At 40.0% G+C, this 26,230-nt stretch overlaps 1 protein-coding gene across 2 annotated transcripts in view; it reads left to right on the top strand.

The window, feature by feature from the left end:
• The window catches only part of RAB3GAP2 (RAB3 GTPase activating non-catalytic protein subunit 2), a 93,366-nt gene that overhangs the window by 20,216 nt on the left and 46,920 nt on the right, over positions 1 to 26,230 (top strand). For both annotated transcript variants that reach the window (XM_027609748.2, XM_027609749.2), the window contains exons 3-8: positions 15,913 to 16,036; positions 16,907 to 16,988; positions 18,709 to 18,756; positions 18,833 to 18,908; positions 19,237 to 19,338; positions 23,950 to 24,049. In XM_027609748.2, coding sequence (XP_027465549.2) covers positions 15,913 to 16,036; positions 16,907 to 16,988; positions 18,709 to 18,756; positions 18,833 to 18,908; positions 19,237 to 19,338; positions 23,950 to 24,049 — 532 coding nt within the window. The remainder of the gene's footprint in view (positions 1 to 15,912; positions 16,037 to 16,906; positions 16,989 to 18,708; positions 18,757 to 18,832; positions 18,909 to 19,236; positions 19,339 to 23,949; positions 24,050 to 26,230) is intronic.

The following is a 26,230-nucleotide window of genomic DNA, read 5'->3' on the forward strand; positions in this document are numbered from 1 at the left end:
CGTAGTTGAGGAGTTGTATGTGAGGCCAGTTTTCCTCACGAACATCCGCTACGTTTCCTCTGCTAATTTTAAGGGGGTTAGTTGACTGTTGGGTGTCATAGACCTGCTTTTTGGCTCATCTAGCCAAAGGCTCATCTAGTGTGCCTTTCTTAAGCATACACTTTCATAAGGCATTATAACCTAATACAGTAGAAAATTACTGCAACTACAATTTGAGGTCAGAGAAGCAATAGGCCTGAGGTAAAGCTTTATGAATTTGGAATTTATTCTAAATGTGATCAGAAACCACATTATCTATTTCTGTTTTGGAAAGCTCACCTTCACTGCTCTGTGGAATAGATTATAGTGGGTCTTTTTATTAGTTGTGCCTCTCATACTCGTTAAGGTCATGGGCCAGTTTATTTTATAGCATTTCATTTTGATGCGCCACTGTTCCAGCTGGTTCTGGGCAGTGGGGTCAGTGATTCCTAGTTAGATTGTGTATGTTTTAACAGACTTCCCTTTAAATCTGTTAAAGTGTGCCATCTTCTCTTTATTGGCAAGAATATCCTAAATCTAGGAATAACATCTTTTAACTGTTTCAGTGAAAAGCTGAAATATGCTTCTACTCATTCCAAAATACATTAACTTACATGTAGTACATTTCTTCATTTGGATAAGATTTGAATGTTTACAAATGGTCCTCATGGATGAGGGTAGCTTGATGTTCTCTTTGTCTTAACTGATTTGCTCACACAGTGGATTTGACGGCAAGTGACAGAGTTGACAACAATTCTGGGTGTACCAGTCATTCCTAACTATTCTTATTATCCTCCTATGAACCCTGGTCCCTTTCATGATCTTACGTACATGGTGAAGGAGAAGGTATTTGAATGACAACAAAAGTGGGGCAAGACAGTGATATTGAGACGTTACCTGGGTGTTAAAATGATCTTGCTGTATTTAATAGTGCTTCTTTGAATTTGGATCCTGTCCTCAAAATAAGACAGCATCTTTTGTTAAGGGAGACTGTTTGGTGAATGAGAACAAAAATGGCAGTGTGGCCAGGGGAAAAAGATATGACTTCTGCCTTACACTGCAGCATCATCTAGAATTGTCCACGCATAACATCAGTATGAAGTTTTGCGGAGTAAATGTTTTACACCAGGGCTATTAGAAATGTTAACACAGCTGAGGTAAGAGACTTCTGTTATTTCTACTGCTGTCTAGGATTATGAACAACTCCAAAGGCATAGCCAGCTCTAGAGGCATAACAAGAATCAGAGTAAATTTTGGCAGATGTATGAACTGCACACTCTAGTTAAGGTAAGAGATGTAGCCACCTCATCAGGATGGAGAGGGAACTTTCCGCTGTCCCTTGTTAGGAACAGACCGCAAGCTCAACACCTGCCTGCCCTGAGAGTCTCACTGGTAGGTCTTGTCCACATTAAAGATGAGGCCAGTATTGGAACAAGAGAAAGGTCTCGAAATCAATTTATGGCTGTGTCAGGGTGCCGTAACTGTGAAAACAGTGATAGGGTTCTCCACCGTTGGACTGTGGTTCTCCTGACCAGCAGAGGAGAGCAGCTGACAGTAGAGAGCTGGTGTGTTTTGGTGTTCAGGGGGCTGCGGTGGTGTGTAGGTGAACCACAGGCGGGGCGGCTCAGAGTAGAGAACAGCAGCAGCTGCTGACCTGGAGGCCAAGCGGCGCTGTCGCATCCAGCAGAAAACGCCGAAAACTTCAGGGTGCTTTTATCTCCACAAGCCTATAGCTCTTTGAGAGTAGTTTCTCATTTTTATGGCAGAAGAGAGTGTGAAGGGCTTTTATAATCAGAAAGATTTAGTACCAGTATGGACAAGGCTTTTTTTTTTTTTTTTAAGAAAGGAGAAACCTCTCTAGCTTCTGCGATTCTGAGATGTCCACTGTAATAAGTGCTCAGTGAAGAAAGCATGTTCTAATATCCTTTATCAATGGGGAGCCGCCATGGCCAAGACAGTATACATCCGTGACACGGGTAGGCTTAGGAACTTTAAGGATGGCTTCAGTTAGAGAGGAGGACAAATGTCTTTCTCCTGTAGATAGGTCATGTCCGTATGAGTCCGCTCGGCTGCCGTAACAGAATACTGCAGACTGGGTGGCCTAACGGAATTGCATCGTCTCACAGTTCTGAAAGCTAGACCTTCAAGATCAAGGTGCTGTCGGAGTTGGTTTTCGGTGAAACCCCTCTTCCTGGCTTGCAGACAGACACCTTCTCACTATGTCCTCACATGGCCTGTCCTCTGTGTGCAAAGAGAGAGAGCAGTGAGTCCTGATGTCCCTTCCCCTTACAGGGATAACCAGTCTGTCAGATTAAGTCTCCGCCCTTATGACCTCAGACCTCATTGAACCTAGTTACCTTCTTATCTCCAGATAACAGTCACATTGGGAACAGGGGCTTCAACACATGAATTTTGAGGGGATACCATTGAGTCTGTAAAAATGCCCCAAATAATGGATCCATGTCAGGCATAACTCTTAATGTGTGCAAGTGCAAAGAATAAGGTTAAGGAACTCCTACTTGCCTATGAGTAAATACCCTAAAGAATTAAAAAGGGCAAACAGACTTTCAAGATGGAAAAAAAAAAGGCAAAATGATATTCTTCTGTACTAACTTAATTTTAAGTGGACATCACGAGAGAGAGTGTCTTGCTTGGAGAAATTGGAAAAGAAGATGGTTGTACTAGCACATCTACCAATTAATGATCCTATAATAAATAGTAAATAGCTTTGTTGTGTTTTTTTACAGTGTTACAAGGGCTTTAGTTCGGATTATAATTTGTTTGCTTTGGGAAAGAAATGGTTACGGGGGAATATTTTGCCTAGCCTTATGCTATAATGGAAATCGAGGCAGTAAGGAAGAAGCTTGACAAGGTTTAATTTTAATTGTAAGGCAGATTAATGAGCTTTCCTTCATTGGTGTATTAAGTCCAAAGGGTAGGAAGTATAGAGTCAAGGATTTGCTTGGCAGTGGTTTCTGGAACAGGAAGCACAGAAGGTTCTGGGTTAAGGCCCTTAGTGACGGTAGAAAGTGTGGAAAATTTCCATTCAAAAGACACTTTAGAATGTGTTCCATCTGTTTGCAGAAAGTGGTATAGTACAGTTTACGGAGGCAATTTGATTTAGCAGATTAACAAGGAAAGCATGCTGGCCAGATAGAGGGCCCCAGAGAAATGTTTGTTTACAGACTGAGAAATAGGATACAGCATGACCTGATTAGAGATTCTTAGAACATTAATAATCTGGGATAATACTGGAAAACATTTTGCCTTATTTTAGTGTCATGTGCCACACAAGAGACATAAGCACCAGATTGGCCAGAGGCAGAGGAGAGCACTCAAGTTATACTAAAGTTATGTTTTAGGTTTTAGGTTCTTGTACAAAGAGGGAAGTGGCTACAGAGGTTCTTCTCACTGAGATGGGTTCTCATTAAGACTTTGGCATTTGACTGTTAGAAATACTACTTTTGTGGGGCAACTGGGTGGCTCGGTCAGTTAAGCATCTGACTTGGTTTCAGCTACAGGTCATGATCTCAGGGTCGTGAGGTCGAGCCTTGGGTCGGGCTCTGTGCTAAATACAGAGTCTACTTATCCGTCTCCCTCTGCTCCTCCCCCTGCTCGCTCGCTCTCTCAAATAAAATCCTTAAAATACTCCTTTTGCCAATGACCTTCCTTTTAAACATTAATACAGGCTGGGTCTTGCCTAGTGATTCTCAATTAAGGGGATGATTTTGTCCCTTAGGAGGTATTTGGCAATGTCTAGAGACATTTTTGGTTGTCACAATTTGGGGGGAGGTGCATTTAAGTGGATAGAGGCCAGGGATGCTGTTAAGCATCTTACAATACGCAGGACAGCATTCCAAAACAAACAGTTGTCCAACCAAAATGGCAGTTGTCCCAGAGTTCAGAAATCTTGGTCTAGCCCATGGCTTTCAGTGTAACTCTCTCAATCCTTCTTTCTGCCATTCCTCCTGTTTGTAAAATCCCTTGGCTTTGGGGCGCCTGGGTGGTGCAGTCAGTTAAGCGTCCGACTCTTGGTTTCAGCTCAGATCTGACCTCAGGGTCCTGAGATTGAACCCCGTATCCAGCTCTGAGCTGAGTGTGGAATCTGCTTGAGATTCTCTCTCTGTCTTCCCCTGCCCCTCCTCATGCTCGCTCTCCAAAATAAATAAATAAATAAATCTTTAAAAAAAATTAAAAAAATAAATCCTTTGGCCTCTTTGGGGCTTCAAAACTTTCGGTCTACACGGCTGTTAATTTGTTTTTAGTAGATTCTGGTTTGCTAGTGTGAAAAGTGCAGTTGAAAGATTGTTTGCCAACAAAGGTGAATGTAAGTAGTTCCTCAGTCTTTGGCCACAGATCATCAGGCTCGGTCTTGGTGGCATTATTTATGCCCAAGTGTTTGAGGGAGACCTATCTTTAGTCTCCCCATTGTAGCTAACCATGACTTCTTGCTCTTGCTTAGAGTTGGTCATTTTATTTTGCATCTGCTCTCCTCTGGCACTCCTGCTCGGTAGCTTGTTTGTGTTGGCTTAGTGATGGGCCCCTTGTCCTCTGCCAGGGAGGGAGGGGGAGGGACAGCGATCTGACTTTGCAGTGAGGGAAGGGGTCTGGAGACCTGACTGCGGCTCAGACCAGCTTCAGCCAGGCCTCCGGATTTTAGCCGCACCTTCGCCCTCATTTCCTCCAGGACCTGGTACCGTTCCTAAGCCTGTGGGCAGTTCTGCGTGCAGCTGGGCTTCTTGCTCCTCTTTCCTCCCTTCAGTTTTTAGGAGGTAGTTTTCTAGGAACTGGGAAATCAGTTGGCACCTGCCCTTCTGCTTTCTAGCTCTCAGAATTTTGCAGCGCCCCTCCCCATTCTTTTTGCCCTTACTGGCTTTTGCCTTTAAACTCTGTTACTGCTCTTTTTAGTGGGGTTGAGAACACTGGGGAGAGTGAGGTAAAATTCATGTGTTTATTCCTCTCTTTATCTGAGGGTCCTGTGGGCTTCGTGTTCTACCCCCTCCTTTTTCCAGTTAATGTAATTGGGAGGTTTTTCCATATCTGTACCTGTAAATCATCTAGTTCTTTTAAAGGAATACTGAATATCTCATTTGTGTAGATGTACTGTGATTTATGTAGCCATACCCCTGTTGAGGGACATTTAGCTTTTGTTGGCTCTTTTTGTTTTTTCCTATCACAAGCAATGCTAATCATCTTTATATCTGCCATGCATCTTGGTTGCATCATGATGGAGTCAGACTGCCTGAATTTCCCTCCCAGCTCTGCTCCTTAATGACCATGAAGTCTTGAGTAAGTTATTTACCTTCTGAGTTCAGCAACCTCATTCCTGTTAGTGGGACCAGTAACACTATCAGACCCATAGGATCGTTAAGGCAGTTATAGGAGGTATGCTTAGAATAGTACTTGGAACATAGTAAGTGCTCAGTAAGTGTTAGCCATTCTTATTTTTCCTTTAGAATAAATTTCTAAAACTGAAATTGCTAAGATAAAAGGTATATGTACTTTAAATTTTAATAGAAATTACTGACTGGTGCTTCCAAAAGGCTGCACTAGTTTGTACTCCAAAGAGCAGTTAATATGAGACTGCTGTTCTTTACTCTGTGTTACAGAAATGAGAACAGCTCTGACCCAGTTGCTTTTTATCATGGACTATTGCTATTGTTTATTTTGTGAAAACATTTCTCTGCACTCCTATTTTTATTAATATTGAGAAGCAAAGACTATAAGAAGTGAGTGTGGTTTTTTGGGGTTTTTTTTTTTGTTTTTTAACAGAGGACTGCTTTTCTCAGGTATTTTTTGAAACTATTAACCCCTGCTTTGTATCAAACTGTAATTATTACTAAATCAGATTGGTGTAAATGTCATTTCAGTGTTTGAATTTTCATTTTTAAAGATAGGAGTATGGTTGGTCACCTTTTCACATTTTCACTTATAAATCTTTTTGGGGAATGTGTGCTATTATCTGTTTGTTTTTTTAATAAACACTAATAGCAATTTAAGGCCCATAGCATTTAGTTTGGCTATTAGAGTATTCTGATTTATGTTGGGTGCTAATTGTTTCTTGCTTATTTGTCTTGTTTGTACAACTAGATAATTAAGTTTTTGACCAGGAATTGTTTGGTGCTTTCCTGTATCCTGTGGTGCCTAATTTAGTGCTTAGTATTAGACAGTTGTTCAGGAAATAGAGAAGTGTTCTTTTCAGGTTTGGAGTTCATTGCAGTTATTTGTGAAATGAATTTTCTACTAAAAATGATGAATTTGTTTTATAAAAAATGATACTTTATTACAAAAAATTCAGGTATTTCAGAAAAATACAAAGTAAAATAACTTCCTAACATCTAAGAATAATTATCATTATTAACTTTAAGGGGTTATAAATGTAGGCATTTTGCTGTGGCTGTATATAGGTTGAGTCGTTGAATGAATGGGCACACAGAAAATTCTATAAAAATGGGTGTATATATATATGTACAATTTAAAAGTAAATAATAGAATTAATCCTACTTGAATTGATCAAGTAAAGCTGTAGGAGTTAGTGAATTACAGTTAACTTCATAAGGTTAGGAAGAAAAGTAATTTAAAGGAGATTAAAGTTGTAGGTTTCTGTCAGTAATTATATTTGTAAATTATTTTCCTTTGGCTTATCTGTAATCAGATTTGTAATCAAATTTAGAAAGAGTTCTTGCCTTGCCCCCATTTTAATTTTGAAAAGACCTTAAGAGCTTTCATTTGAGAATTTTAGTGTGTGTCAAGGTGCTATATAGCTAGCTACTCATCCCTGTTTTTATCTATTTCATATACTGAAGTTTTGTATAACATTTTGTTTGGGAATGAAAAGTCTGCTACCTTAAAAAAATTTTGAGAAACACTGAGCATTATGTATGTTAATCGCAGACTAGAAAAACGAGAAAAACCTATTTGTATAGCATCATTTACTGTTTGTGTTTCAGAATTACTTCAGCACCTAGGTCTCTTGGTTTAAAAAAGTGTAGATGACTATTTTATGTCTACGATTTAGGTGGTAAATGACTGAGAATTACATTGAATGTGCTGACTACTCTATGATTTCACTGGATTTTACTCTCCACCACTATAATGTGTAAATGTCTATGAAAGTTAGCACAATGACAGTGACAGTATAAATTGCAGGTGATAGACTTACTGTGCTAAAGTCAAAACCTTTGAAAAATGATTCTGTCTACATCAGTGGCCAGTTAGTCACCACAGTAGCTGATACACCAAACACCATTTGCCACTATGTTTACAGAGTGGTAATTTACCAGCTCTGTAGAGGCCAGACATAATTGAAAGGCTTGTTAAATTACTGCAGCTTTTTACCATCTGCTGCATTGTGAAAGAATAATCAGTTGACAAATTTGTGGGCTTAAAATCAAAATAAATAAATTTTTAAAAATATATGTTGTGGCTCTAATTGTTCAGACAGAATTCCTTATAATCTTCATTGGTGGTGGCTTCAATATTTGTGCATATTAAGAAACATTTTACTGGTCTCAATTCAAAGAAAACTCCTTGAAGTTTAGGTCACATTTAAATAAGATTTTACGTTCTCTCCTTCCATCCCCCAAGCAGGAGTTGTTTTATAGCTAATGGATAAATTTAATGTTAACTTCAGTGACCAGGTAGGCACTGGTTTTTTGCAGAAAGCCAAGGTAGTCCTTGGTAGTGCTGTTTTTGTTTGTTAGTTTTTTTTTAATTTCATGTGTTGCTTGGGAAATTAACTACCTTGTCAAATGATGGTGAATCAGTAGCTTCAGGAGGAACAGTATAGTGACTATAGTTCCCATTATTGTGGGGAAGGCTCTCAGAAAACCTGTTTGGTAGGCAAATGCCCATATGGTAGAAAGCAAAATGGTGAGCTTGCATCTTGTTAGCCACTGAATGTGTGCTGATGCTCTGTGTGACTTCATAGAGTGTTCTTATTAGGCCCTCTTTCCTGCCTGAGCTGTCTTGATGAATTGGAAATTTTGTGTAAGCTTCTTGTAAAACCCAGTGCTAGTTCATTGGGATACAGGGGATTTCCTCATCTCTGCTCTACCAACACTTTCATCCAGATACTTGAGGTTCCCCCGAAAAATCTGACCCAGGAACTACTTCAGGACAGGCCCACACTCCTTATTCTTAGTTTGTATTTCTGCTGTGAATATTTGTTTGCTCTCCTACCCGGGTTCCTTTATCAACTCAGTCTAATTTAGGGCTCCCTGGCCCATCCCCCAGCCATGCTTCTACCCTGTATTGCCTAGAGCAGTGGTTCTCAGCCCAGAGGCAGTTTTGCCCCCCAAGGGACATTTGGCAATGTCTGGAGACAGTGTTGGTTGTCACACTGAGGATACTACCGTACCATGAAGAATTATCCTACTCATAATGTCAAGAGTACTGAGAAATCTTGGCCTAGAGCAATGTATTTCCAACTGTTTATCTTGACTTTTGGGGAAATCACTTTACCGTGTCTTGACCGGTACTTTTTAAAATAATGAAATAAAATAGGGGGCGCCTGGGTGGCTCAGTCGGTTAAGCGTCTGCCTTCGGCTCAGGTCATGGTCCCAGGGTCCTGGGATCGAGCCCCGCATCAGGCTCCCTGCTCAGCGGGAGTCTGCTTCTCCCTCTCCCACTCCCCCTGCTTGTGTTCCTGCCCCTCGCTGTCTCTTTCTCTGTCAAATAAATAAATAAAATCTTAAAAAAATAAAATAAAATAATAAAATAGAATTTTAAAAATTTGGAGTACATCCCAGGTTGTAAGCATAGATATTATTTTGGGCAACTTCTGTCTGTTTCGTTATGGAGCAGTAAGGAGGGAGAGGGAGGGGGAGACAAGAAGGGACGGGGGGAGGGGAAGAAGTGACTGAAATCAGTTGGGATGTAAAATCATTTTTATTGCTACTCGTTGAAGTTATTTTTTAAGTTTGAAAAGATGTGCACATGAGAAAGAGAGCAGGTCTGACCAGATAGCTTTACTGCTCAAAAAAAGCTTCGGTGACTGCGGGTATCCTCAAGATCAAGTGCAAGCACCTCAACGCAGTGGGTGAAAGCTCGTCGTCACCCACCTGCTGCTGCAGTGTCTCCTTTTACCTTACACTGTCGGACCCTGCTTTGACAGCAGCTCCTTGCTGGCTCGTTTGCCTCTAGGCCTTCAGATAGGTTGAGTTCATGGCTTTCTAGAGAAACAGGACACGGGGCTAGTCTGGGAACGTCCACCTCCTGTCTCCCTCTCTCCTGCTGCCCCCAACCTGGCTACTTTTTACTCTCCCAGCAGGATTTCGGTAGGAGTTACTTCCAGTAGGAGGATTTTTTTTGTTGTTTGTCCAAGCAAAAGGACTTGAGGATATACCTGCAGTCAATAAAGCGTTTTTTTGAGCAGTAAAGCTGTCTGGTCAGATCTGCCCTCTTTCTCGTGTGCGCATTTTTTTAAACTTAAAAAATAACTTCCCAACCCCAGTCTGGTCTGATGACCCTCCTGTGTTCCCTTGACTGACTGCTGCATATTTGTCCATCTGTCTTCCCCAGAGGAGGGAAGAACGTTAAGGCCGAGAATTCTCTTTTCTCGTCTCTCTGTCCTAACACAGGGCTGGTACATAGACGTGCATAGCCCTATTGGAGCATGTTGTGTAGGATAGATTAAAGCAGGGAAAAAGATGTGAGGCCATTGAGGATCTGGTCATCCTCAGGGATTTTGACCACAAACTCTTGCCTCATTCTTCCTCTTATTTTGGATTATTTGTCCATTCCCCTGATTTTTGAGGGAAGGAACCAGAGTTGCTAGGGAAAGTGTCAAGGACTATATGAATGTGTATTACTTTAAATTTATTACCTGTGGCATTTGTGTGGTTAGCGACAGTCCACTTACTCTTTCCAAACCTTGGTTTCCTTTTCTGGACAATGAGGATTTTGAATCAAATGGTCTCTATGGTTCCTTCTCCTTCTTTATATGATTGTGTAATCCCATCAGCTGGCTGGCTGAGATCATGACACGTGTGAGGGAGAGATTGTTGATCCCATACAGACAAGCAGTTTTGGGGTCTTTGATCGTACTGTCTTGTACCTACTACAATTTCTTAGTTAACTTGGTGATTAAAAAAAATTTTTTTTTTTTACAGGGGAACCTGGCTGGCTCAGTTGGTTAAGCAGTCCAACTCTTGATTTCGGCTCAGGTCATGATCTCAGGGTCATGAGGTCGAGCCCCTGTTTAAGATTCTCTCTCTCTCCCTCTCCTGCCCCTCTCCTCCCTCTCTAAAAATAAAAAAATAAATTTTTACAGTATGTTTCTTCTTCGGCTAAATCAGTAGTTCTCAACTTGGGGGCGTTTTGCTCTGCAGAGGACACTTGGCAACGTCTAGAGACATTGGTGACTGTCCCAACTGGGAAAGTGCTGTGGGCATTTGGTGGGTAGAGGCTAGCGACACTGCTAAGCATCCTGCAATGCACGGAACAGCCCCCACAGTACAGAAGCTCCAGCCCCAAACGTCAGTAGCGCTGAGGCTGAGAAACCCCGAGGAACTATTAACCACCTTCGAAGGTTATAGTGCTTTCAAGGCAGAGCTTGATTTCAAATTTCTTAACATTTAGTGCAGTATTCATGACTTTTTAAATGTAATAAATACTCCGTGTATGTCCACTTATTCAGTGTTTAATTATGTTGAAAAGGAGGGGGCTATTTCATGGCTTTCTTTAAAAAGAGACTCGTCGAACAAGAATATTTATTAAAGACCTGATACGCCTTTGCGAAAAAGGTTCCCGCAGTCAACCATGTGGCCGAATTGGATTAGGTTCGACCTCACTTGATCCACATTGGAGCTTCTCTATGTCAGTCACAGAGGGGCACTAGCCTTTTAGTCTACAGGTGGAGGAGAGCTTCTCATCCTTCCTTTAGTTCTGGACACACAGCAGCCGGCATCATCCCTGGTCACTCCCAGTGACAACAGCGAGGAGAGCAGCAGAGCAGGGAAGATCCAGAGGGGCTGTGCAGGTCCCTCCCTTCAAGGGACCAGATGCGGCTCAGAGGTGGCAGTTTCCGTGAGCTCCGAAGCTTGAGTTCACAGCCCTGCCCCAGCTGTGTCACTGGGGGGAGGTTATCGTGATAAGTTTCTGTTTCTCCATCCCAAACCTGGGGGACTAACATAACCTTTCTGGAGTCACTGTGAGAACTAAGATTTATGTGTCAAGCACTTAGCACAGACACTGGCATGTAGTAAGTGTTTGCCAATGTTGCAGCGAACATCTTCCGAATCACCAGTACCCTGCCTGCTCATTGCCCTTGAGTTAGGTGACCAAACCCAACGTCACGTCAGTGCCAAACACCTCTTGATAGGCCTGCGGTCCTCTACTCAAGAGGGTGTGGAAAGATTTTCTCTGTTGTGAGAAGAGATGTTCCAGCTTACTGTGGCCTGATTTCTGTGTACCGCATTGCTTGGGTACAAAGTGACAGACGCTGTAGAACAGTTCAGGACACGTCCTTTTCCATCCTTTGTTCTTTATGTGCCTTCGTATAGAGCATGTTCATTGTTGATGTCCCACCCTGATGCACCCAGGGATTTTTTTTTTCTTTTTGAGGTTGAGGATTTATTGAAAGAAATTCGATCTGTATAAGGTTTCTTCTCCCACCCTGCCAGTGGTTTTCAGGTTTCAGATTTACTTCCTAATATTCTGGCACAATTTGTATTGTTTGGCAAAATAGCTAATAAAGCTTATGGAGAAACAACCAGCTATGGTGACACAACACATTTTTACCTCTGTTTACGATTTTAAGGATATTACTTATTTTTGGTTACGGTCATTGGGGCTTTTAATCTTATTCAGTCTAATACATTGAGTGCTGTGTCTTAGGCACAAAGAATAGTGTCTTTGGAATCGCATGTGACCAGGAGCTTGTGGCTGTGTATGTGTATAGCTTTCTCCTTGCCCCCCCCCCGCCCCCCCCCCCCCGCCCCAAGTGACTGGGCATCAAGAAGCTATGGAGCTTGTGTTAAGAGCTCACCACCATTGTATTTCGTGATAAGCTGCCATCATGCCCAAATAGCAGGACTTTAGATCTAGAATTGCATGGCCTATCAAACCCTAATGATGATAATGTAATATGATCATATGGTAGTATTTTCTAACCTATTTTTAGAACGTGGACCTCCTGCTTGGACATGCCCCACTTTACCGTGGCAAACAGGGCAGATCTGCTTTTAGTCCTTCTGTCCCGAGGAAAGATGGAGAGGTAGAGAGGACATAGAAAAGAAAGTGCAGTGAAGAGTGAGAGTTTGGTTTTCTCCCTTTTTCAGCAAAACCTGAAAATGGTTGAAATGCCAGAAAGTAGGCTGCTAATTCACATGAAGTTTCTTTTTCTGGCTTCATATTACTAGAAAGGTGCATTTATGAGGTTGCTAAGCAGGGTTAGGCATGTAACCAGTGATTGTGGAGTAGTTTCTCTGAATTTGCGTCCAAGTAAGTGCTGTTTCCCGTGCTTTCATCTTGGTTAGTTCTTACAGGGCAAAATTCATGCTTGCTTCTGGGAACACGTGTAGTCCATTGCTGGGGTGGTGGCAGACAGAGCTGAGTTCTAGGCCCAGCTAAGAGGGTAGTATTTTGTTCCTTTTTACATCTCTCTAACTTGTATTTTCCATGGGTATGTCAACCAGAATCTTGAACTGCTAAATCTTAGTATTACTTAAGGGAAAACGCTCCAGAGGATACTATTACCTAAGGATGTATTACTTAAGGATACTAGCTTTGGATCGGTTGCCCATTGGCATACAGGTTCATGTGCAAGAGGGATTATAGGTTATTCCAGTATCTTTGCAAATACCGGAAAGGAGATATGGGAATGCTGTTTCCACTCACCTGTGTGTCAGTGGGCTGCACAACGTGTGGACTTGAGGAGTAATATCAAGCATAGGCTTGGCCGTTAGAAGGTTTGGAGTCTAGTGTGGTAGAAATGCAATCACAGAATCAATAGGTAGCAGAGAATAGTAAGGTTTTTGATTGCGATAAGTTTGAAAGAAGATAAGAGTCAGAGTAGGATGGAGGGCTAGGAACTGGAACTTGGGACAGAAAGAAAAGAGAGGGAAAGTATTCTTGAAGGAGTGCCTGGAGAAATGTCTCAAGGATACACTGGCTCACATGTTCAGGTAGTGTCCTGTGGGAAGGTTAGCCCGGGATCCAGTCATAAGTAATAGTAATCCTTTGAGAAAAGACTTCCATTGACTGAGAGACTAGAGTCAAATCCCAGGCAAAGACAGTCTGCTCCAAGAGCTGTTACAGCTGTCTATCAAGATGAACAAGCAGAAAGATCACCTGAATTAAATATCAGGAAGCTTGGGTTCTAGTTGGGTTCTGGCACTGATTCTGTGGCAGGGAGCAAATCTTTAACATCCCCGAGACCCTGTTTTCTTTATTATAAAATGCAGTTTTGAACCAGGTAGGCTTTAAATGCCTTGCATCTTTGTATTTCTTTTACTCTTTGTCTTTTCAGCAAATATAAACATGTAGATCTAATCCTTGTTAATGGCATTATCTTGAAAGCATAGGACAGAAACAGAAATAATGTGCTTTAATGGAAAGTAACTTTTAGATAATTTTTGGGATCTATTGTTTGAATATCATTTTGGAAGTGTGATAAAAGGAAAAAAAAACCTGATTTATGGAACTTGCTAAAATTTGAGCTGTATCCTTTTTCTGGAGCAGTGTGTTGATTCTTTTTTATTGCCCTGAGATGGAAATTTTAAGGGCAGAGACTAATCAAAGAGTTTTAGGCACCACTGATTTCTTCTCACAGTACTTAAATATCCCTATGTGACTTGCCCTGCTTCTAGCCGCCTACCTGAAGATGAGCTACTCTAGTAACTTGAAAAGTCCTGAACCTCAAAGTTGGTACAACTGGAATCTCTGTTATTGGACAGGGAACTCAGGGCAGTGTTGCCTTCAGCTCACAAATGAGCCACTATGAGAAGTCTTGGGTGCGTGCAGGCTGAACAGAGACTGTATTCTACAGAAATTATAGGTTCGGGGAGAAATGAACTACAGCTAACCTGTACCTTATTCGTGTTATCTTTAGGGGATTAATTTTCTTCCTTATTTGTATGTAGAAAAGTGCACATTAAGAACAGCAAGCTGGATAGCAAAATTCCTTAGAAAAATAGAGCTTTAATAAGACGAGGACTTTTTCCAGTATTCCTCTTCTTTCAAGAGAGGGTGCATGCAGCCTCCTTAGCTTGCTCACCTTGCGTAAGAAGAAGGTTCCAGCTCAATTTGATTCCTGTTAGCTAAGTTTTAAAAAAGCATAAATGTCTGAAAGAAAGAGGAAGGAAGGAAAAGAAAAAGACAGGAGGAAGACAGCCTGCATCTCCTCCCCTCTCTCCCCATTTCCCCCTGATTAATTCAGTGTAAGAGCCACTGCGTAGGGCTGAGGTAGGAGTCCGCATGACATAAAGCTTAGAAGCTATAAGAGAATAGATCGATAATTTACCTGCATAACATTAAAAAAATTTCTACATGGAGCAAATTAAGCTACCGCATGGACTGGGAAAATGTTACAACTCTTATGTTCAAAAGGCCAATTTTCTTTGTATGTAAGGAATATATACAAATAAAGAAGAAAAAGAGTAGCAACCCATAGGAAATCTGCAAAGGAAAGGAATAGACTGATTGTCCTGTTCTCATTAATAAGAAGAGAGTATACTGAAATACCGTTTTTCACCTGTTACATTGACAAAGATCCAGAGTTAAAGCATCTTTTGAAAAGTCTGTGGGGGAAGCAAGCACTTTTAAAACTTACTAATCAGATTATAAAATAATGCCACCTCTTTGGAGCACAAACTGACAAGAGTATAAGGTGATTCACTGTATCATCATTTGTGGCGGCCACAAGAGTGTAGACATCGCAGATGTCCATCATTAGGGGACTGGTTAAATAATTCATGGTGTGTCTGTACAGTGGAATACTATGCAACCTTTAAAAAATAAACTTCAGGGGCGCCTGGGTGGCTCAGATGGTTAAGCATCTGCCTTCGGCTCAGGTCATGATCCGGGGTCCTGGGATTGAGCCCCGCATCAGGCTCCCTGCTAGGTGGGGAGCCTGCTTCTCCCTCTGCCTCTGCCTCTCTCTCTCTGACTCTCATGAATAAATGAATAAACATTTAAAAAAAAATAAACTTCATGGGGAATGAAGTCTAAGATATATGTTAAGAGAAAAAAAAGTATAGAGAAGTATGTGTATAATGTGCTATCATTTGTATAAGAAAAGGGGGGGGAAGGGGAGTCTTGTATGTTCACAAAATATCACTTATCATACTGGTTGTCTCTAGAGGAAACAACTAGGAGGCTTTAGTAGTAGAGTCAGAGAGAGACTTTGCAAAGAAGACCTTCTTAGATCTCTTGAGTTCTTAACCATGGGGATTTTCCTCTTTGTAATTATTTTATAAATAGTTTTTCAATTAAAAATGAAAACACCTTTCAGTTCAAATGAAGGAAAAAGTATCAAGTTTATCAAATACTTTTACAGATTCGACAGCCATAAGCATCAGATAATTTTTTCTTTGCTGTGTTGCTGCAGATACCCTAGCGGTGTCTCTGGAATTGGATTATTCACTAAATTTCCTAATAGTGAATCATTCCTGGAATGATCCCTGTGTGACAGTCTTTTAATGTCTTACTGGTTTATATGTGCTTTTGTTAAAACTTTTTGCATTAATATTCAAAACAGATTAGTTTTGGTGGTTGTTTTCTTTACGGGTCATCTTTGACATGTTTTGATAAGGAATATTATTGAGACTTTTAAAAAGAAATGGGAAGATTTCTTTTTCCTTTCTGTTTCCCCTCATCCCTCAAGGCAGATAGGCTGAGATGCAGTACTTTCAGTATTTTTGCATACGCTGTAATTGAAGTTGTTACCCACAGGAAGAAGAAGGAAATACGTGCAAAACACAAAAAACTTCCTGGCTGCAAGATTGTGTTTTATCCCTGTCTCCAACCAATGATCTTATGGTTATAGCTCGAGGGCAAAAAGCGGTTTTTCTTGTGCGTAAGTACTCTTATTTTTTTCGGTTTACTTTATTTTAATGCATAGAGTAGGACAGAAATGGATTCGATAGAAAAAATGTTATTGATGTTGGATGTGTTGTCTGGTGGCATTCTATAGTGTATTTCACATATTGTATAACAATTTTTATTTGTGTGTGTGTGTGATTTTCTTTCCTTCCTTCTATTGTTTGTTTCCTATGTTTCTTTCTTGACTGCGGATACTTTAACTGTGGCTCTGTTGCACGTCGGAGGCCAAACTGATCATTGCCCAATTCTTGCAAGGGGCAGTCAGAGCTAAAAAGGCTGCTGACACCTTTGTAGTAATAGTGTGAATGAGGTGATTTTCAACTATAATTTGAAAACTCATTGAACTCTAGTTTCTTATTTGGGGCATACATTTTTGGTTCATAATTTTTGTTGAAGATTAAAATTAAAGTTTACATAAGATGAAAAACCTCACTGATCAAAATCAGATCGTATATTAAATGGCTGTGGAATGCTCTTAACAGCAGGTTTATCCTCCTGTAGCATAAATCTAATAGAAAAGTGTTCTCTGTCATCTGAAGATGAAAGTCATTTTATAAATACAACAGATGGGGAGATGAGGTGGTATGTAAGAATCAGTAACTTTATTCTGCAATAACTAGGACATTAGATGAATTTAATTGGAGGAAGGAGAGACTAAAAGGCAAGTAAGTAGCCTGGGTTGAGTTTTATCAAAATCTTATAAAATTTTTTCCATGTTTACCCAAACCCATTAATATAGAATAATTACATTCTGTACCCATTCTGAAGGGAAACCATGATATTCATAAATCACTTTAGTATACTATAGTTAAAGTGATTTTATGTGATAACTTATTTTTTTCAGCAAAATGGAAATACAGCGATAAAGGAAAGGAAGAAATGCAATTTGCCGTTGGCTGGAGTGGTTCTTTAAACGTCGAAGAAGGGTAGGTACCAGTTAATTTTTTTTTTTGTTTCTCTGTGCATTAAATGTGTATGTGAAATTGTTTTGCTTATAAGTGAGAAGTTTCATCACTGGGATATTTAGTGACTGTTCATCCCAACTTAGAGGTTATAGAGCATGATTTGGCCAGCAAATTTAAATTTTACTCATGTGATTTTTTTTTTTTTAAACTCCTGTTTGCAGAGGAGATTTAAAGAAGAACTCAGAATCCCATTCTTTCTCCTTTTGTTGTTTCCTGTGTTCTTCATTACTAATTTTATTTATCCAAAAAGTCAAAGGCAGTCATTGTCTTCTCTGCTTGGGTAGCATTGGCCTTGTACTTAAAGGGGACGGTGCTACATTAATTCTTAAAACTCATAAATACTTCAGAAAGGCAAGTTGGTAAATTCAGATTTCTAAATGACCCAGTAAGGGGGTTCTCTAGTGTGATTATATGGAGGAGCTGCTAACCTGGAACCTGTTTTTACTTAAATTTTTATGACTGAAAACTATCTGAGGAGAATGAGTAAGATCCTTCAGACTTTGGATTCAGATAAAAGACAACCAAGTGGAAGCCCATACATAGTACATGCTTTGCTTTGCACATCGTAGATACTCACTGGAATGTTTTCTCTCTTACCAAAATAAATGATAATATTTCTCCTTAAGTCATTTAGTCTAACCATTTTGAAGACATTTAATTTCTTTCAAAAATGCAAAGCAAACATAATGGCTCCATTACTTGAAAGACAACAAACAAAAAGATTAATTTTGTACAGTGGTTGCCTAATACAATGTATGAGGCAGGAGTGTTTATAGTTTCTTGAATAAGCTGGTGATTGATGGGTCCTGAGGGTTGACAGGTTAAATTAAAGTCAGTAGGAGTTATTTTAATTTTGAGGCTTAGTCTCTGAGCTCCTGACAGATTTTTCAAGTCCATGTGTCACAAAAAGAATCTTTTAGGGAACATCCAGCCAAGCATGTGCTTGGAAGTGGGTTATCTGGGGCAATTTCTGCAAAGTATCAAGGAAGAAGCCAACTAGTTGAAATGCAGTTCATCCCTAGAATAATGTACTTGCAGGATTATGATTTGCCTGTAATGTGACTAACATTCCTCCCACGCTCTGCCCAGTCAGTGCTTAGCTGATGCAGAAGAGAGGGTACTGCAGGAAATGACTGGTGATGATTTGCTAGTTCTCAGTTCTGTGTATAATCAGTTGCATACGGTAAAGTTTTTGCTTTCTCTTGTGCTTTTTAAAGCACAGAAAGAAAAATACTGTTCTTTATTAACTTCAAGTGAATGTAACATTACCTTTTATGTGAATAATTGTACTTTTTATTTTTAAGGGAGAGAGCAAGCATGCACACGTGCGAGGTAGGGAGAGGGGCAGGACAGAGTGGGAAGAAGAGAGAGAATCTTAAGCAGGCTCCACACTCAGCACGGAGCCCCACGTGGGGCTCGATCTCATCACCCTGAGATCATGAGCTGAGCCAAAATCAGGAGTCAGATGCCGAACCAACTGAGCTACCCAGGCGCCCCTTATGTGAATGATTTTTATGATTCAACTTATTGTGGAGTTTTACTGTATTTTTCCTTATGCCTTGAATAAAACTGGTCCACAGAGCTTATCTTCCACTGGTTGCCCTTTAACATTAAATTATAGGGAAATAAAAGTAATTGATAAATTCATTAGGTAAGCATATGATTTTGTTTCCATTTTTAGAGAACATGTAACCAGTGCTCTATGTATCCCACTAGCAAGCCAAAAGAGGTAAGGATAAATAAGTTATTCGTTTTCTTTGCTTTGATTTATGAGCTATTAAGATCATAAATTTTGTTTGTAACAGGAGTTCCACAGGGCGTCCTGACTGGACCTGCATTGTGGTGGGCTTTACTTCAGGTTATGTACGCTTCTACACGGAGGTGAGTGGAGTGTTGAGCAGTTAGAAAACAGCACTTGGCTGGAATATCTAGTTATGCATCCCCATTATCCTTCTTTGTGACTAATTACCTGCCGCTTGGGAATGTGGAGTTGCTACTTCACGAGGGTGGAAGCAGGGATTGGGGGGGTGGGGGAGTTGTGGTGGAAAGTTCTGGTAGAACTATAGAGAAAAGAAGCTGTATTCTTCTCAAAGAGAGTATCTGATATCCATGGAAAACAGTTGGGGAAATGACACTCTTTGCCTGGTCATACCTGTTCAGGTCTATTGATAAGAAAATAAGCAGGGCTCTTCTCTGTGCTTCCTCCTAGAATGGTGTGCTCTTGCTTGCACAGCTTCTGAATGAAGACCCAGTACTACAGCTGAAGTGCAGGACCTATGAAATCCCACGACATCCTGGCGTGACCGAACAGGTAGCTTTATAAACGACTGTGTTCAGAGGAACCATGGCTTTACTTTGAAGTCGTGTTTTCTCTTCTTTTAGGAAACTTAAAGGTATCTTTGTCTTGTGGCATAGTTAGCTATACTCTTATAGTCTAGAAATATAACCTATTTGTAACTGAGTCAAGAACTCCAGTCTTGCTTTTACTTATTTAATGAAATACCCTACATTTTGTTCCATAATACAATAAAACACTTTAGTCAGAAGCCCAAAAGAGTTCCTTATTTTTGGAATTTGAGAGCGACTTAAGACACAGATGTGGTATATATGTTTTTTATTTGGATTTAGGTGTCAGAATTATACACAATAAAAGAAAGTTCTGGCTGTATTTATTTATTTATTTTTAAAGATTTTATTTATTTATTTGACAGAAAGAGACACAGCGAGAGAGGGAACACAAGCAGGGGGAGTGGGAGAGGGAGAAGCAGGCTTCCCGCTGAGCAAGGAGCTCGATGTGGGGCTCGATCCCAGGACCCTGGGACTATGGCCCGAGCCGAAGGCAGACGCTTAACGACTGAGCCACCCAGGCGCCCCTCTGGCTTTATTTTTAATAATACTACCACATTGTACTTACCTGTTTCTCAGAAAGGGGGTGAAGTTTTTGTTTATAGTGGAAAATAGATTAACTGAACTGAAGATTTGGACAGAAAATGATTCTGTTTCGTATCTAAGGCTCTCCAAATGTAGTTTTCACTTTTCAAATTCACTGTGAGAATTTGATAGTCTCACAGTAAAAAAAGATAATTGTAGAGCCACATAAACTAATATGCTCTTCTTTGGCTCACAGTATACATTGTCAAATCTATGTAAATATGCCTGCCTTCTTTTTACTATCCTGCTTCCAAAGGTTTCAAGTAAACAGATGATGCATGTATTGTGTACCTATGTGGACTTAAATTGTATGAGAGATGGCCTGAAGCTATAGGGACTGGAGCTGTAGAAGAAACTTAATCTAGTAAGAGAGACTAGACTAATTCCTATTAATACCTTTGAGTGAGTTAATCAATAATGCAGAGCGGTACCTAGTCAACCACTATTTTACATGGCCAGAATAGATTCTGTACAAGTTTGGGGGAAGGGGAGCTCAGTTAGAATGAGGACAGTAAGAGAAACTTTCATTGAGCAGGCGAGATTTGAATTCAGCTGTGAATAATGGTTATAGAATATAATTAGTTAATAGGAAAAGAGGGGAAAGTATTTTAGGTAATCAGGAGAACCGTGAAGGGAGATTGAAATGTAGGACTGTGTATGAGACAACAAAGAAACCTAGGTCAGTAAATAGTGAGAAACTGTTGAATAGGCAGAGTGGCCACATTTTTCATAAATTTGAAAGCTGAGTAAAAATCAGAATTGATTCCAGCGATGAGCAGAGCAACTGAAGATTTATGAGAAGGAAGTGATATATCAAAGGGATATTGAAGGACTCTTTCTTCAGGAGGAACTGGAGTCTGAGACTCTGGAATCAAGGAGGCTAGTTATCTGACTTTTTGAAGTTATCTGTATCACACGTGCAATGTTGGGACAAGACTCTGTAATCGCTGTGTGAAGAGAGAAAGGACCAGTCCAAAAATCATTTTACAGGAACAATGGACATGACTGGTTATTGTATAAAGATATAGAATAGTGAAGAGGAAAGTGAGTTGGCTCTAAGATACCCATGCCGAGAAGTGCCACTGACAAAGTTGGAAGAGAAGACAGCTTTGGCAGTGAATTAAGGTTATTAAGTTTGGTTTTGGACATGTTGAGTTTGAGGCGATGGTAGGAAATAAAATGAAAATACCAGTATGGCTTTATTGATACAGAATTCCTGCACAGGTACAGAGACTAGATTGAAGAATGTGGTTGAAGTCCTAAATAATAAGTGAATTCTTCCAAGTAAAGGATACAGGAAAATAAAACTGAAGACTGAAAACTTAATAATATTCACCATCAGAAGATAGGAGAAATAAAACCATTGAATGAAATGAAGAAGGAGCTCTTGGAAATCTAAGGAGATAATGTGTTTATGAAAGATACTTCTCAAGAGCTGTTTTTTTTATTTTCTATTCTCTGGATAGTGAAGGTTCTTTAAACCCTTTAAGCTTGCTTATGTCTGTACTACTCTCTTGTTTTTAGAGCTGGTGGAAAAAAATCACTTTTAAATACTTACTTTTTGTGAGTCAAAATCTATTAGTTGAAAAATAATTCTTACCGAACGGAAACAGAAGTCTTTGTTGTTACTCTGTATTTTACATATGCATCTTTGGATATGATATGTCAACTTATATATCAAATGTACATATTTGCTTTTTCTTCATTGTACTCCCACATCTACGAAAGATCACAGAGCAGATTTCCTGATTCAGTTCTGGGCGCAAGGAGTGTAGTAGAAGTGACCGCAGGTCATTGTAAACGATTCCAAAGAGAGAAGACCTCTTTCTGGAATGTCAAAGAAGTTCCTTCTGTGTCTTCTGCACAAAGATCTCTGTCATCTACCATAATTTCTGCAGCTTTTGGACCATTGGTGTTCGTATTAGTACCTTCTTCAGGAGAGCTCTCTGGTTTTGGAGATAACTGACTTGCTAGTGATTAGCTCCTCCAAGTCAGTGAGGAGGCTCTTGCCCTGCTGTCATGGTCAGTGGGCCATCCAAGCTTAGCCTTGCAAACCTGTCAGGTGAGCACCCATGCCAACTCCTTTCCCCTGGCTCCTCTCCCTCGTGGCCCAGAAATCTCTTTTAAAAATGGAAACAGCCTACTGGTTCAGTAGAAAAAAGGACAAGACCATTCTCACAAGAAGAAATACAATTGGTCAAAAAGCGTCTGATAAAATTTTGAATGTAAATAATAACCTAAGAACTATAAACCACTACATTTGGATAATTTTTCGCCTTTCATATTGACAAAGATCAAGATTTACAGAACTGTTAGCGACAGTATGGAGAAAAAGGCACTCTCATGTATTGTTGATGGAAGTGTAAACTGACAGGTACTTTCTTGAGGGCAGTTGAATAATATGAATGAAAATTCAGACTACTCTATGACCCAGAGATCCAGTTGAAGAAATATATAGCAACGTGAGAAGATATACACAGAAGAATGTTTATTGCAGTGATGGTTATAATAATGAAAATGTTCATTCATAAATATTTAGTTACTGCCTATTGTGTGCCTAGCCCATTTCTAACCACTGAGAATTCCTTGGGGAACCAGACACCCCAGGGACCCTCCTTTCATGGAGCTTTTATTTTGGGGATGGTGGAGAGAAACCAGCAATAGACAACTAGAGATAGTAAGATAGTTCCAGTGTCTGATAGGTGCTAGGAAGGAAATAATCATGTTGATGAGATGGTAATGAGGCAGGAGAACGGAGGTGCTGTTTGATTTAGAGGCTCGGGAGCAGCCTCTCTGTGGGACTACATTTGAGCTGAGAACTGAATGATCAGAAGAATTAGGCAGGTGATGATCTGGGAGGTAAGGTCTAGGCAACATTCAGAGCACTGAGGTGATGATGGCCATTGTTCAAGGAGCAAAGTGGGGGAGGGAGAGGTGAGATGACCTTAGAGATGGGTACCCCATCTTGCAGGCCTAGGTAAAGAGGCCAGGCTTTTTTTTTTTTTTTTAAGATTTTATTTATTCATTTGAGAGAGCACAAGCAAGGGGAGAGCCAGGGGGAGAGGGGGAAGCAGGCTCCCCGCTGAGCAAGGAGCCCAACATGGGACTTGATCCTAGGACCTGGAGATGATGACCTGAGCCAAAGGCAGACGCTTAACCATCTGAGCCACCCAGGCACCCCTAGGCCAGGCTTTATTCTAAGTGCAGTAAGAAGCTGTTGGAGAGCCTCAGTCAGCAGATTGGTTTGATGTGCTTTGTCTCCCAAACTAAATGTCCATCACTAAGAACTCGTTCACTATATTTTGTAACATATGATGCAGCACTGCATAGCCACAGCAAAAAATGATTTGCTCACTAACTGAAAAGGAAAAAGATCGTTGACCTATTGAGTAATAAAAAGCACGTTATACTATATACTTTATATATTGTTCATATTTGCACAATGACTATATTTCATTTTTATGAAATTTGTGCTTTTTTGTTAATCTCACCACCTATCCTGAAAGCATTATATATCATGTTTAAAAAGCATATTTGAAAAGAATTTTAAGTACTTGGGCAAAAGGCATTCTGAAATTAATTTTGCCTTTATTTTTACTTTTCCTCTGCCTGATAATGTCTTGTGCGATGGGTGGTTGACAGTTATTTCCGTTTTTCATTAATATTTTCATAGTATTTTCTATTTTTCATTAATCCTGACACTCAGCTCTAAGACAAAAGTAGATAAGGGGGCGCCTGGGTGGCTCAGTCGTTAACCGTCTGCCTTCGGCTCAGGTCATGATCCCAGGGCCCTGGGATCGAGTCCCACATCGGGCTCCCTCCTCGGCGGGAAGCCTGCTCTCCCTCTCCCACTCCTGCTGCTTGTGTTCCTGCTCTTGCTGTCTCTGTCTCTGTCAAATAAATAAATAAAATCTTTAAAAAAAAAAAGTAGATAAGTTTATTTGGCAACAATGAAAATGTATTATTTTCTTCTTTCTTATTTCTTTAATAGAATGAAGAGTTGAGTATCTTATATCCAGGTGCCATTGTGACTATTGATGGATTTAGCCTTTTTCAGTCTCTTCGTGCTTGTCGAAATCAGGTAGCAAAAGGTAATTTTTTGGCGAGACGAATCTAACTTCTAACGTCTTACTTAATTTAACCTAGAGAATTAAACATGTGCTCGACATTAAAAAGGCCTCTCTGTACTAGATTTACAGAAAAAAACCCTGCTACTGTAGAGATGGGAGTGCATTGTTGGGTAGATTGCTTAGTAAGATAAAAGCAAGGACTGAAAATCTACTCTCTACATATTGGGGTAAGGGAACCAAATTTCTTACTAGATCAGCAGCTCTCGGGCTGGTGTTACTGGAATCCTCTGATTCTGCATTGCTTCCATCCTCACTGAGGGTAAAGATACCACTGTGCTCAGGGGGAGTTTTCCCCTTGGCAGGCAGGACCCAACAGGGAGTCAATGCCGGCTTCTTTTTGCTAACCTGGAACACTTCTGAATGGACTAGTTAGAGGCCTGAACAATGTGTATATGGACAACTACATTATTTCCAGACTTGGGGGTGAAAAGGGCCCAAATAAGAGTTCTTACTCTTACTGCTCAGAGTTTACATTCTTTGGAAGAGAATACAGAGCAAAGTTGTATTTCATCAAATTCAAGATGCCATTGTTTGTAGATGCACTAGTATTTTATGTACCACAAAGCAGCAAAAATGCTGCCAGAGAAAAACACATCATCGATTTTAAGATCCCAATTTTAGAAAAGCCTTAATTAAACCCAGTGAAAATACCAGGACTAGTGTAGACTTCCTCCTTTTCTTCTGGGTTTGGGTAGAGGGGCCTTAATGGCCCTAAAACAGAGTTTGTTTTGTTTACAGATTGATGTGATTGGTAAAATCCTGAAGTTTTGGTTATATGGATCTTTAATATTACATACTTTTCTATTAGGCGAGAACTTGTTTGAATTTTTATACCTATTTCGTAATCTTTTAAATTATTTAAATTTAGGCACAATAAGCATCATTATCTTGAGGTCACTTAAAGTAGTCACCATTAATATGTATACCTACAGAGCCTGGCAGTTTTCTGCAGGTAAGAATTCAGTCAATGAAATAAACTAGAAATAGAAGATTATGATTGGTATTGTAAGCCATTTAATTTTTATTATTTTTGAATTCCTGTTTATTTTTATGTTTAAGACCATAAGACCATTTTGTCTCCTAGGAAGGCAATAAGCCATTTAGGGCCCTCTTATTGTAAGTTGCTCTAAAAAGAATTCTGATTGCATAGCCAAGAAATTGTTTTGCTTTTTATTTCCACATGTAGGGAAATTCTCTTTTCTTGGCCTTATTGTCAAATCTGAAGTGCTTAGAGGAATATATTTTTTACTTATAATAGTACTTTCTGGAATAAACAGCCAGAATCCAGCTGTATTCTTTTTGTTTTTGTTTTTTTGTATGCTAGGTGTTTTTTGTTGTTTGTTTTTTAAGATTTTATTTACTTACTCGAGAGAGAGTGAGCACAAGCAGGGGGAGCAGCAGAGGGAGAAGCAGGCTCCCCGCTGAGCAGGGAGCCTGACTTGGGGCTGTATCCCAGGACCCTGGGATCATGACCTGAGTGGAAGGCAGACACTTAACCGACTGAGCCGCCCAGGCGCCCCCCCAGCTATATTCAAATAATGTAGCATGAGAATTTACTGATAAATAGACCTTGTGCCTGATCCTGTGGCAAGAAGTGTAATAATTGCTTTTTCTTTCATTACTCCCTAGGCAGAAATACTGAGCAGTGACAGGCATTTTATTCATTCTTTCTGGCAATGCTATTGCTGTTAATGTATCTTTCTATCAAGGCTGGCCTTGGTTACTTGCCTTACGGACCTTGCTGTCTGGGTGCTCCTGCCCAGCATATCATCAGGTTTTTAGTTTTTCACCAAGTTAAGGCACTATTAGCTGTTCCCAGGATTTTATCCACTGTCTTTCTCAGGGGGAAGAAATTGCTTATTTGTCATCAGTTGCAGTTTGAATTCACCTTAAATTTTAGTAATAGTCTAGGGTTTTTAATTACCTTCTCCAATTACATTGAATTTTCCAAAAATCTCTTGTGACAGTCAGCTTACCCTTAATGTTTGCATTTTACACGTATTGTCTTGGCAGAATAAAGTTCACTTTAACCTTGTTTACATTGCCTTGCCTCATTATTATCATTTAAGTTTTAGAGTAATAAATCAAGTTGTTCCATTTTTAATGGGTTTTTGTAAAACTCCATCCATTATAGTTTGGATT

Source organism: Zalophus californianus, chromosome 10 (assembly GCF_009762305.2).
Source record: "Zalophus californianus isolate mZalCal1 chromosome 10, mZalCal1.pri.v2, whole genome shotgun sequence".
Classification (NCBI taxonomy): Eukaryota; Metazoa; Chordata; class Mammalia; order Carnivora; family Otariidae; genus Zalophus; species Zalophus californianus.